At 43.4% G+C, this 13,717-nt stretch overlaps 1 protein-coding gene across 1 annotated transcript in view; it reads left to right on the forward strand.

Moving 5' to 3' along the window:
- Positions 1-307: 307 nt before the first annotated feature.
- LOC138959401 (neural-cadherin-like) overlaps positions 308-13,717 on the forward strand; it is a gene marked incomplete at its 3' end in the record, with an annotated part of 74,299 nt that continues 60,889 nt past the window's right edge. The window contains 11 exon segments of the mRNA XM_070330870.1: positions 308-1,114; positions 3,770-3,949; positions 6,249-6,507; positions 6,625-6,772; positions 7,191-7,286; positions 7,933-8,041; positions 9,185-9,311; positions 9,809-10,062; positions 10,666-10,841; positions 11,582-11,680; positions 13,530-13,682. Coding sequence (XP_070186971.1) covers positions 436-1,114; positions 3,770-3,949; positions 6,249-6,507; positions 6,625-6,772; positions 7,191-7,286; positions 7,933-8,041; positions 9,185-9,311; positions 9,809-10,062; positions 10,666-10,841; positions 11,582-11,680; positions 13,530-13,682 — 2,280 coding nt within the window.

Raw genomic sequence — 13,717 nt, forward strand, 5'->3', positions numbered from 1 at the left:
ATCTGGCTACCCTAGCATGTGATGCCATTGAAAAAGTACGCGCGTGTACTTTTGATTCCAAAACCGGATACTGCAGGTGTGTGTGTGTGTGTGTGTGTGTGTGTGTGTGTGTGTGTGTTTGTGTGTGTGTGTGTGTGTGTGTGTGTGTGTGTGTGTGGGTGTGTAGAGTGATTCAGAATAAACTGTGTGTGTGTGTGTGTGTGTTTGTGCGTGTGTGTGTGTGTGTGTGTGTGTGTGTGTGTGCCTGAACGCGATACATAACTGACGAGAGGCGAAATAGTCGCGTGATACCCACAAAACCTGGTACGCACACGATCGAGTCATGAAGCCAGACAGAACAGTCGTACTACGATCCGAGACCAAGACATGTCGTGTTGTGTGAGTGTTACTTCCTGGTCTCACAAGGACAGTCGCCATTAGGAGTGTGACGAACGGATGGTTAATTCCCAGGAGAAAATGGCCGGGCTGTTAGTGTTCGCTCTGGTGTATATCCTCGCCGTCCTCACATCTTGTGTTCCATCCGACAGCAAGGACGCGGTAGTCCGGCAGCTTTCCTTTTTCCCTGCTTCATACAAACTCTCAGAATTCCGTGGACGATCCGCGGGATCCCCTGAGCACCTGAATTTCCCGCATGGCCACCAGAATGACCTGCGGGAAAAACCACGCCCTGCTTCGGCCAGTGGTCCACACAACCAAGGAGTTGATGGATCTTCCGAGGCCCAGCATGAAGGGTTCGAGATCCAACAAAGTCTCCACAATGATTTCAACTCTCACTTCCGCCCTCCCTTGGACCGACTGTCTCAGGTAGGGAGGGATGAGTTCGGGAGGAGAAGGATTCCTCACCTGAGGAGGAGACGGGCCGTGACCCAGGAGACCATGAACCAAACGGTGCCTGAATCCCAGCTTGGCGTGCTGGTCAATTTTCCCCAGAAACTGCTGAACACGGCGGGCAGAAGGTTCTCTTTGAATTCGTCGTCGGTCAACCCGGAAATGTTTGAGCTGACCAGTGGAGGCGTGTTGTCGCTGGGGAGTGGATACCGTCTGGATTACGAGGACAGTGCCATGAGGTCCATCACCATGGTTGTGCACGCCGTCAGTACTTCTGACCCCACTGGTAAGGAACGAGATGTACATACATAGAGAGAGAGAAAGTAAGATGAAAAAGAGAGAGAAAGACAGACAGACATACAGCTAGACGCACAATTTATGCATTATAAACATGCAGATATCAATGCACACATATGCCATTTACTAATTTAAATTTAGTCAGCCACTTTCTTACCCACAAGAGTTTTGATATATACATCTATATTATATATAAACTTGGCCAAAAAATTATTGCAACAAATTTTGCACCCAGATCAAAGCATTAATTCTTGTGTCATTTCATTAAAACTGTATATGCTAGTTAAGGCCGCTTACTCAGCTATCATGATCACTTTTGGGATTAAGGATATCTTTTACAGGGATCACGTGACCGCCGCCCTCAAAATCGACCAGACAAAAACGGAAGGGATCAATTACAAATCGACAAAAAATCACAATAGTCAAATCTGTGCAATATTTACAAACGAAAAGAATGTCAAAACACTTATCTACCCAGAACATGTTGTGTTGTTGAGCTAGCTTGCCTATTTCGAGTGCTGAGTTATTCCTACTGATAGGTGTCGATCGCAAGAGCGGTCAAAAACGGGACTTTTTGCGTCATTTTGGGGGGTTATCATGACAAAAAGCGCACACACACACACACACACACACACACACACACATACACACACACACACACACACACACGCACACACACACACACACACACACACACACACACACACACACACACAAACTAAGTTTAACGCCCACGATGTGAAAATAAAGGAAGTAAATAATAGGCACTGAGTCATGTTATCGCGCATACGAATGGTATTCTTGCTGCCTCAAATAAAGCACGTCACTATACAGTTTTGGGACCCCAATCTTTATCCCAGATAAACCTGTTCTCCACAAACTATTGACTAAACAGGAAGTGATATATGAAGCTTTTTTGTGTGGGGCGTACATGTTCGCTGTAAACTTGGGCGGTAAGTCGGTATTAAGACACACAGGACTGTGTGTAAGGGGGCGGCTTGTTGTTTGTTAGAGACACACAGTGAATAGGGATATAGGGGGTTTGGAAAAACCCACCCCATAATTATATAAGTCTATGGACATGTGTTTGTGAGGGGGGGGTGCGTGTGTCCAGCGGCGCGTGACAATATCTGCGAATAGTTGAAGAAGTGTGCACATACACACACACACACACACACACACACACACACACACACACACACACACACACACACACAAATCAGGGGGCGAACACCTGGACAGAAAAAATGGAGGAGAGGAAGGGGGGGGGGGGTTAGGGTGGTGGCGGAATGCATGAAATGAACTATGTTATTGTCTACACTTAGAAATGTTCTATCAAGGGAGAAGTCTCCTTCGCACCCCGTCCTTTGTTTCTCTTTACCAACCCGTGAAGTGTACTTGAGTGCAAGATTAGACATCCCGATTGCGCCACCCGTTCATGAAGATATGGAACGCCAACACTTTAAATGTGCTCCACTTAGGGGGGCGGGAGGGGGGGGGGGGTCGTATTTTTGTGAGGCATTTACATTCACAGTCGCACTGACACACATACAGACAGGAACACAGACAACGAGGACGTTCGTCACTAGTTAGTTCGTTCTAATGATCCATACATTCCATTATCAGTTTTCATGTCATCATCGAACACAACATTATTCTATTCTCTCTCCTTCTTCTATGAATTACCATGCATCAAACCATCACAACATTTGGTTTCCACAAAGCCTGATAACCTACTAAGACATGATAACCCACAAAGAACCACTACTCAACGGTACTTTAAACCATCTGCCGAGTCGCTGAAAACATGATCGCAATACATGCATCAAACCCACAGTCGTTCGCCCTCAGTCTTTTGCTGTCAGAATCTGGATCGAGTAGGTAAAAGAGCATTTTACTTTTAAACTTATACGTTACCTCTTCGTTGGACACTTTTTCAGTAAAGACTGATATTAGCACTCAAATCAGAAATCTTAATGACAAATATATATTCTCAAGCTTTTAGTTCATAAGCTGAGTCCAGAAGTGTTTCACCCCCCCCCCCCCCCCCCCTGTTAAAAGTTTCATAGTGATTTTGTGGACCCTTAGGGTGTATAGAACAAGAAAATTGACGTTAACAAGAAATATGTTTGCGGACTGCTATGTTTTCTACTTTAGTTTTGAAGGATACGTACGCCTATCGTGTTCTGTACAAGCTTTTGGTCGGTCCGTAAACGTCAATGAACTTTGGTGATCAACTGTGGCGTTATTTCTTAAGCTATGATATTTGTCTTTTCGTTTCGCGACAACAATGCTATCTGCACGATATACAACAATCTGAACGACAATAACCACACAACTCTGACCACAGTGAAGGCGCGCGTGCAACCACAATCTCTCCAACGGTGCGAACTGTCGATTTGCCGAAATATCTTCACCAAATGTTTTAACAGGGGGGGGGGGGGGGGGGTGAAACACTTCTGGACTCTGCTCATGGACTATTTTAGACATCTGAAGAAAGCTGATGATGATTCAACAGGGATCGTGTCAACCGGAGAAATCTGTGTATTTTGGGGAGTCTTCTTTTCAGATGGTGACCCGAATCGTTCAAGTCGGAAGAACCATGACTTTTAACTAGCATCAGACTCTGATTGTGTCGTTGCAGACGTAGTGGAGATCACGGCCACCCTGCTCGTGACGGACGTGGACGAGGCGCCAGTGTTCACCACAGAGCCCCAGCCCTTCCTTGCCACCATCAGAGCCAACTCTGGCGCCGGCTACACCATCATCACCCTGGTCGCCGAGGACCCCGAGGGGGCCCCTGTCAGCTATACCAAGATATCAGGTACCCTCACGGCGTCACTAGCGAATAGACAGCCACCTGTCTCTTTGAATGGACATGTCATGGAAAAAGGTCTCTAGCAGTAACCTTGCTGCTCTGACCTATACAAAGAGAACAGGTATCACCACCGTGTTGCTGGAGAAAACCCAGCGACACGTCTTTAAATGGGCATTTAAAATTGTCGTTAAAAAAGTCTCTGTCAGTAACCTTGCTGCTCTGACCCTTAAACAGAGAACAGGTATGACGGTGGACACGCCTAGTGTGGACATTAAAGGTACTGAACTTGTCAAATCCAGGTGCACGGAGCCCCTGGGGCTTTTAGTCATACCTCAGGCAGCTATCCGTTAGAAAAACTACCAAGTTTCATTGACTTGCACCCAAATAGTCAAGAACTGCGATTTTTTTACGAACTAATTTCGTACTCGGACCCGGCTGGTCTTGACCTAGTTTTGGATCTAAATTTAGATCAGGTAGATCACCACATCATGAACAAAAAGACACGTCACTAGCAAACTATGTCAGACGTCATCATGAGTTTGTGTAAAACAAAATGGAGGCCGGAATCACTCAGTTGAATCGAACTCCGACCAAACACCACTTAATAACTAGGTTAATTTATGCACTCGCGTGAACAAGAAACTGTCGAGCTTCACAGATGTCGTCGTTGGGTAGTTTTGGGCTTGTTTTACTACCATATGAGGATTTTTGAACTGTAAATGCACTCAGCTGCAGCAAAAACGCAAAACGAAGGCTGTGAGCTGCACTGTGCCGTTAAAGGTACATTCTTTCCCTTACACATCAGTCTCTTGCCATGACTGTCTCCAATCTATATGACTGTACGTTTCAGGGTCCCCCAGCCAATACAACAGCCGCATTGAGCTTAGAACAACCACCCTAGGTAATGTGAGGCAGTGTTTTGTCATTACTAAGTCCATTGAAAATCAGTGTTTTGCCATCACCAAGTCCATTGAAAATCTGTTTTTTGCCATTACTTTGTCCATTGAAAACCAGTGTTTTGCCATTATTAGGTCCATTGAAAACCAGTGTTTTGTCATTACGAAGTCCATTGAAAACCAGTGTTTTGTCATTATTAGGTCCATTGAAAACCAGTGTTTTGTCATTATTATGTCCATTGAAAACCAGTGTTTTGTCATTATTATGTCCATTGAAAACCAGTGTTTTGTCATTACTAGGTCCATTGAAAACCAGTGTTTTGTCATTATTATGTCCATTGAAAACCAGTGTTTTGTCATTATTAGGTGCATTGAAAACCGATGTTTTGTCATTACTAGCTCCATTGAAAACCAGTGTTTTGCCATTACTTTTTGTTTTGTTTTGCTTAACGCCCAGCCGACCACGAAGGGCCATATCAGGGCGGTGCTGCTTTGACATATAACGTGCGCCACACACAAGACAGAAGTCGCAGCACAGGCTTCATGTCTCACCCAGTCACATTATTCTGACACCGGACCAACCAGTCCTAGCCCCATATTGCCAGACGCCAGGCGGAGCAGCCACTAGGTTCCCAATTTTAAAGTCTTAGGTTTGACCCGGCCGGGGTTCGAACCCACGACCTCCCGATCACGGGGCGGACGCCTTACCACAAGGCCAACCGTGCCGGTTTTGCCATTACTTGGTCCATTGGAAACCAGTGGTTTTTTTTCATTATTAGGTCCATTGAAAACCAATGTTTTACCATTACTGAGTCCATTGAAAGTAAACTACTCACAAAAAGTTAGGGAACACCCTTCATTTTCATGTGTTTTTGCAAATCGATGCTATTGTCAAAACTTTGCAAGCTACAACGCTGATCTTACACACACGCACAGAGTGGACTCCTGCCTTTGTTGTACAGGCTTGGTGTGCTGCACGTGCTACTCGGGCGTCAGTGGCTGAGCGTTGAAAATTGGTGAAAAGTTGGAAAATGTTACCGTTTTATGCTGACTCACCATTTTTTCTATAGCGTGTTTCTGACAAAATGATGCACTGGTCACTGGTTACTCAATAAAAGCCAGGGCCTGGGCGGACCAGGGCACAACATCACGATGGTCGGACGACAGAAGTTAAGCCTGCTGGACAGAGGAAGAGCCATAGGGTGGTTCCAAGACGGTGTTGGCGTACGGGAGATTGCCAGAAGGCTTCTGGTGTCCCCCTCCGTCATCACAAGACTGCGACAGCGCTTCCAGGCCACTGGACTAGTTCAAGACAGGCCTCGCCCAGGCAGACGGAATGGTGAATTGCATAATATAAAAAGTGTTCCTTGACTTTTTGTGAGTAGTGTAACTGTCGGTTTGCGTTTCAGTGTCCCCCAGCCAATACCGCGACCGCATAGAGGTGAGAAGGACCGACGTGGGCAATGTGCGGCAGTGTGAGATACGCACAGTGGGCACGGCCAACTTTGACCACGACACCATCACCATCAACGTGGCCGCGAGGGACAGAGACACCGGGGGCAGAGAGGTGACCACCACGGTCAGTGTGCTGGTCGGACTTCGGCCCCCGCAGTTCTACAGCAGCTCGTACCAGGGAGCCATCCTGGAGAACAATGGGCTGGACCGCACGTGAGTTGTTGAAGGCTTTAATCATAACAGTTCACATGAACGATTGACATAATGTCGTGAATAGTTCCGAAATACTAATAAACTGACGAGAGACGCCTTGTGTTTTTGCATGAACAGGATCAACGCACTGGCCACCTCAGCACAACTTCAAATCAAAACCAAGACGTTCCAGGAAGGAGCTGTGACCTATACACTGGCAAACCAGGGCGGGGGCGACTCTGATCTGTTCAGTATCAGCAACGCGGGCTACATTATTTGCAGAAAGGTACGGTGACAACAATATGCTATTTGGTCAAATTTTATCAACTGAAAGACACTGAGGCATTCAGAACTGTTTTTTGTTTTAGTTCTCTTTGGAGGAGAAGAATCTTCAACTTCTTTGTGTATCTCTATTGATGGATTGATTGAGTGATTGATTAAGTGATTATGTGATCCATTCATTTTTTTATTCATTCATTCGTTGAGTTTCAATATCACAATGAGTTACCCCTACAATAGATTTGTTGGTTTGAAGTGAGATCCGTTGTGTCTTTTTTTAAATCTCAAAGAAGCGTACAGTCACTTCCTGTTGTGGTTTCATCATCTTGTGTACACTGTCTCAGGTTTATAGTCTTTCACATCTGTGTTTCTGCCACCACCCTGCATGGAATCAAACTGAATATGATTGGTTGGTTGTGTTACAGGTTCTGGACTATGAAACGGTGTCTCCCAAGCTGCAGAGCATGACGGTCACTGCCACGCAGAGAGTGGGCAACACGGATTTCTCCAGCACTGTCGGTGTAAGTGTCTTGTACTGGTACTGTTAAACCCCACACTGATCATAATTTCCCTCGTTATCCCAACCTTTGAACAGCAGCATTAGCTTTCAGGCCCTAAGAATGAGCAGTACAATTTGAAGACTAAATTGCGCATGTTTTTGTTTCAGTACCAGCTGGTTTGCTCATATGAAAATGCAAACAAAAAAAGAAACACAAAAAGCTTATTCACTGCGTTTTGCACGAGGATTTTCAAATGCTGCATGATCACAGGGATTTTTGAATGATCTTATCTTTATTTAGTTTTGTTTATACAGTTTTGTTGTAGATGTTTTTTCATCCTGGTAATCATGGGGACCAAACACAGTGAAACCATCTTGATTCGTGGTATTGCTTGTCATTTGTATTTTTGCTTTGAGCATTGTTGAATCACATGGATATATATATATTGTCTAAACAGGTGAAAGATCTTATAGAAAACATTAAAATGTATTGATTAACAATATCTTGTATTTGGTTTCTTAGCACTGTTTGATTACATGGAAATGTATATGTGCTAAACAGGTGACAGTTCTGATAGAAAACGTGTTACTGTATTGATTAACACTACAAGTATTACTTGGTTTCTTATCACTGTTGAATGACATGAAAACATATTTGTGTCGAACAGGTGACAATTCAGATAGAAGACATGAATGACAACCCGCCCATCTTTAACCAATCTCGCTACGATGCAACGTTGGTAGAGAATGTAGCTGTTGGGACTGACATCCTCACAGGTAAAGACAAGAAAAGAAAACAAAAGTTATTTCTGCCATGCTTTAATCTTCTTTCACGTTTCTTTTAGTTGATTTGTTGACCTCTTGTTAAAAAAGGTCACTCTGGATTTCTTACTAAGTCTAATTTTTTTTTATTTGTTTTATCCTTTACCTCTTTTAAAGCGCCACTCCGCCTCACATGAGGTTTACAGAACGATGGAGTCTTTCACGAAATATGCAGTTCTAACCTTATGCAACACACTTGCAATAGCATTTAACAGCATTAAACACAGTTCGTTTGAATTGCTATTTAGCATGCGTAAACCACACACCAGTTATCGTGGTTTATTCAATCCCTGAGCCATCGTGAACCCGTGTGACCCACTCTCCTTTATTTCACAATTTAGTCGTCAGTTTGGGGTTTCAATGCGACTCGCTGTATCTGCAATAGCACGTTATTGTGTACCTCTGAATCTAAAATGCAACAAACGACTGCGGGTCACACGAACTTATATCGGCGGCGGTTGGATTTCAAAGAAGCCAGCGATATGCAGAAAATGTGTTTGCTTGGGCCCCCTTTTTTCAAACTTTCAAAACTTCGAATTGTACTGATCTTGTCTTGATGAAAAAAGAATTCTTTTATGATTTCAGAATGTTTGTGTAACAAGTTGTCAATTTATTATCTGTTCATTGTCATTTGTTTGTATATTTCGTTGCGAGTCCAGTATTTTAGGTATTACTCTGAGATTTAAAACGTTAGGTCTAGCGCCAAAACGAGGCTTCCGATTTGTTTTATAGTAAATCCGGCTAGCCACGCAAAAATAAATTATTTGAAACATTTTCGCTCTTCATGTAGGACACCTAGTATGTTCTCTAGCGGTGAGTGTTTCAACGGAAGGGTGCTTGTACTGTGTGTAAAAGCCTGACAGTGTCTGTGGCCAGAAACTGATGGTTTACGGGAAGCGGAGTGGGCCTTTGATGTAAATGTTTTGACATGTTTCCTTGTTTGCAGGTGCGCGCTTACACACACACACACACACACACACACACACACACACACACACACACACACACACACACACACACACACACACACACACACACACACACACACATATCGGTATCACAAATCAGAGGTTGACAACCTAATTGTTCACTGTGCAGTGAAAACACAAGACCAAGACACCGGGGTGAATGCACACATCGACTACTCGCTGGTGGAAACAGAGGACTTAGAGATTGTCACGGAGAATACTTCAAGCGTCTTTGAAGGCGTCATTCGTATCAAGCGGTAAGATCTTCTATGCTAACTATGACCTTTCAGAGCAAAAGTTCTTCCAAGACACATTTGTTGGTGAAAATAGTTGCATTTTTTCATTTATTTTCCAACGTTCACTTGCAGCACGTTTCGGCAGCAGTTACGGCTCAGTGCACAGAGTCAGTTTAGGCTGTCATTTTGGCAATCAGCAAGCTGGCCGCAAGATGGAGGCCCAGAATGTTGTTGAGACAAGCAGCTGACAAATGCGCCAAAACACTTCTGGCTTGTTTCCTGGCTGATCCTGCAAATTCTCTCGAGAGATTTGTAACCCAGGATGAAACATGGGTTCACCGCTTTGAGCCAGGATCTAACAATATAATTTAAACAATGGAAGCACTTAAGTTGCCCACCTACCGACAGTTTCAAGCAAGTGTGATCATTTAGTAAGGTCATGGTCTCAGTTTTCTCGGATAGTGAGGCAGTTATCCTGATTGACTACATACAGCGCCGTGTCCTTGTTGACTGTGCAGACCGCTGGACTATGACCGCAAGGAGGGAGCCTTCTACAGATTCACGGTGGTGGCCAAGGACCGCGGAACGCCCCCCAGGTCGGCGTCGTCCAGTGTGCAGGTGACCGTGACCAACATCAACGACGAGGCGCCAGAGTTCACCATCCCGGACGGAGTGGAGTACCGGGTGTTGGAAAACGCTGCCGTCAACCACGTCATCACTCAGATACAGGCCACAGACAAAGACGGGGATGTCGTGACCTACAGCTTTAGATGTGAGTATGTAGTGGTGTGTAGTGTGGACGTGGTTGTAGCCAAAGATATCCAGTATGTAGTGGTGTGCAGTGTGGTAGTGGTTGTAGCCAAAGATATCCAGTATGTAGTGGTGTGTAGTGTGGTAGTGGTTGTAGCCAAAGATATCCAGTATGTAGTGGTGTGCAGTGTGGTAGTGGTTGTAGCCAAAGATATCCAGTATGTAGTGGTGTGTAGTGTGGTAATGGTTGTAGCCAACGATATCCAGTATGTAGTGGTGTGTAGTGTGGTAGTGGTTGTGGCCAAAGATATCCAGTATGTAGTGTGGTAGTGGTTGTGGCCAAAGATATCCAGTATGTATTGTGGTAGTGGTTGTAGCCAAAGATATTCAGCACATAAAAACATTTTTTGAAATGAAACATGACAATGAGGAAGTGAACTTAAATGGATATGCCAAGAAGAATTTTACAAAGATAAGTGTAAGTTTTTGAGAAATGTTCAAAGAATAAATCTTGGTCTGTCACGGCATGTGCTTTGTACTTGTTTCTTGCCCTGTAATCAGTTGAATATTCCGTGAAACGATCTCTGATTTCTGGAGTGTCACATGTGCACTGTGTCTATTTTAGCGGGGTCCCAGAACGACGGAAAATTCGAGATTGCCCGGCAGACGGGGCTGATCAAGCTGACCCAGACCATCCAGCCGGCTGATGACCGTTTCACGCTGGTCATCCTGGCACGAGATGACGGCAGCTGCTGTACAGGGACCACTACTCTCACCAGTACTGCCACCATCTACGTGCAGGTGACATTTATGTTCCCTTTTTTTTTGCTGAAAGCTTTTGTTGTTGTTGTCGTCGTTTTTTTTAATTTTTTTTATTCCATATTACAAATACTCAGTTCCTTTTCAACAGAATAATCAGAAATTGATGAGAAGGGGTTCCAAAGCGCCCATTGATGGTTAGGTCTTAGTTAAACCTGTGAAAGTGAAAGGCAATGTCATTCCTGTGAAAGCAGGTCTGCTACAGTCTCAGACCTCGCCAGGCTTTTACACTGGAATATACATGATCCCTCCACTTGGGCACATATCAAAAGTCAACGTCACCAGTGGCTTTTTAAGAAATTGATTCATTACAAACAGTTCTGCATTGCATTGAAACCCACCAGGGTGTTGATTTGTGGTCTGTCTCCAAGTGGAAAATTGGCCTTAGTCCCCAGTACAAGCTTGGTCAGATGTCAGACTTTAACTTTGGTTACCTCTACTGCACTTCTTAGCTATTCTTTTGTCAGCAGTGTGTACAAAGTATGCAATGTCCTGTGCTTTCCACTCAGACGAGGAATGTCGCATATAAGCCGCCACCACACAAATGTCCAAATTCAATGTTAATACTTGCGACTGAAAAACTCAAATGGGTGAAACAAGAATGGTAAAAAATGTTGATCATCTTATGAAGTTGTGTCGACAAAACAAATTTATATCTACTATTTCTGAGTGCATTGTTTGTAGAGAAAGGAGAAGTAATGATGAAGTGTGTTCTGTCCCAGGTGAACGGTGTCAACACACAGAAGCCGACTTTTACATCGTGTTCCAGCTACAGTCCTTCTATCGCAGAACACTCTGCTGTCGGCACCTCTGTTCAAACGGTATGTGTGTGTGTGTGTGTGTGTGTGTGTGTGTGTGTGTGTGTGTGTGTGTGTGTGTGTGTGTATGTGTGCGTGTGTGATGTGTGTGTGTATGTGTGTGTAAATATGTGTGTGTGTGTGTGTGTGTTAGGAAACGCTACCGTTGCTGAGCTTTGGTTCAGTTTTGTGTGTTGCATGTAGTTGACTTATTTGTACTTTGTGGGAAAGTACCGATATTATATTTTGTAAACACAATATTTATGCTTGGACGAGAATGCAGGTGAACTTTCTAGTCCTGTCAAAACAAGTTGTTTACCATGCTGTTTTAGTTGTGAGTTCGTGGCGTTCGTTCGGATTAAGTGTGTCGGCGCTTTTGATGTACGTCAGAGAGAATGTCGCTAGTTTAGTCCATGCACGGCTCGTATAATGTAGTTGTATCATGTTCGGTCTGGAATATTCTCGAGATTGAGTATTTACTATATATGCCAGCGCGATTTGAATGTTAAAAAGGCTTCTATTTGAGTTCTGCTACGTTGTGCTGTTGTATGTATTGAATGCTGAATAAATCCTCGAACTCAATTTGACGAGTTGTTTTCTGCTGCTGCGAAGACGGGCGACGTAGAATAAAAGAACACAACTATACGACATTTGAGAACTTGTGGCAATCTCAAGTGTCGTGTAACAGTGTACGTGTACGTGTGTGCGTGCATATGTGTGTTTGAGTCTTGAGTTCTTAGTTTTAAAATAATTCTAACCACTGACACTGTTAACCTCAATCTTAAATCTGACATGTTCATAATTTGAGGGACTAAGTGAGTTCTGTGTGTGTGTGTTACAAAACGTATTCACTTATGTGATCATAAGGTGCATTGCAGGGACAATGAATAATCTGATGTCTTTTGCACGAACAATGAATAATCTGATGTCTTATGCACGAACAATGAATAATTTGATGTCTTATGCACGAACAATGAATAATTTGATGTCTTATGCACGAACAAGGAATAACTTGATGTCTTTTGCACGAACAATGAATAACTTGATGTCTTTTGCACGAACAATGAATAATCTGATGTCTTTTGCACGAACAATGAATAACTTGATGTCTTTTGCACGAACAATGAATAACTTGATGTCTTTTGCACAAACAATGAATAACTTGATGTCTTTTGCACAAACAATGAATAATATGATGTCTTTTGCACGAACAATGAATAATCTGATGTCTTATGCACGGACAATGAATAATCTGATGTCTTATGCACGAACAATGAATAATCTGATGTCTTATGCACGAACAATGAATAATCTGATGTCTGATGCACGAACAATGAATAATATGATGTCTTTTGCACGAACAATGAATAATCTGATGTCTGATGCACGGACAATGAATAACTTGATGTCTTTTGCACAAACAATGAATAACTTGATGTCTTTTGCACAAACAATGAATAACTTGATGTCTTTTGCACGAACAATGAATAACTTGATGTCTTATGCACAAACAATGAATAATCTGACGTCTTATGCACAAACAATGAATAATCTGATGTCTTATGCACGAACAATGAATAATTTGTTGTCTTATGCACGAACAATGAATAATCTGATGTCTTATGCACGAACAATGAATAATCTGATGTCTTATGCACAAACAATGATTAATTTGATGTCTTATGCACGAACAATGAATAATCTGATGTCTTATGCACGAACAATGAATAATCTAATGTCTGATGCACGGACAATGAATAATCTGATGTCTTATGCACGAACAATGAATAATCTGATGTCTTATGCACGAACAATGAATAATCTGATGTCTTATGCACGGACAATGAATAATCCGATGTCCTATGTCCTACAGGTGTCCGCAACGGACGGTAACCGAGGTCCTAACGGCGTGGTGACGTACACCATCACAACGGATCCAGCAGGTATCTTCACCATCAACTCCACCACGGGGGACATCGTTGTTGCCGTTAACACGATTGACCGTGAGCAGTACCCGTTCAGTCAGGTGGGCATTCTTTAGGGTTTGTTGTTGTTTATCTT

The sequence above is a fragment of the Littorina saxatilis genome, linkage group LG1, assembly GCF_037325665.1.
Source record: "Littorina saxatilis isolate snail1 linkage group LG1, US_GU_Lsax_2.0, whole genome shotgun sequence".
NCBI classification, from domain to species: Eukaryota; Metazoa; Mollusca; class Gastropoda; order Littorinimorpha; family Littorinidae; genus Littorina; species Littorina saxatilis.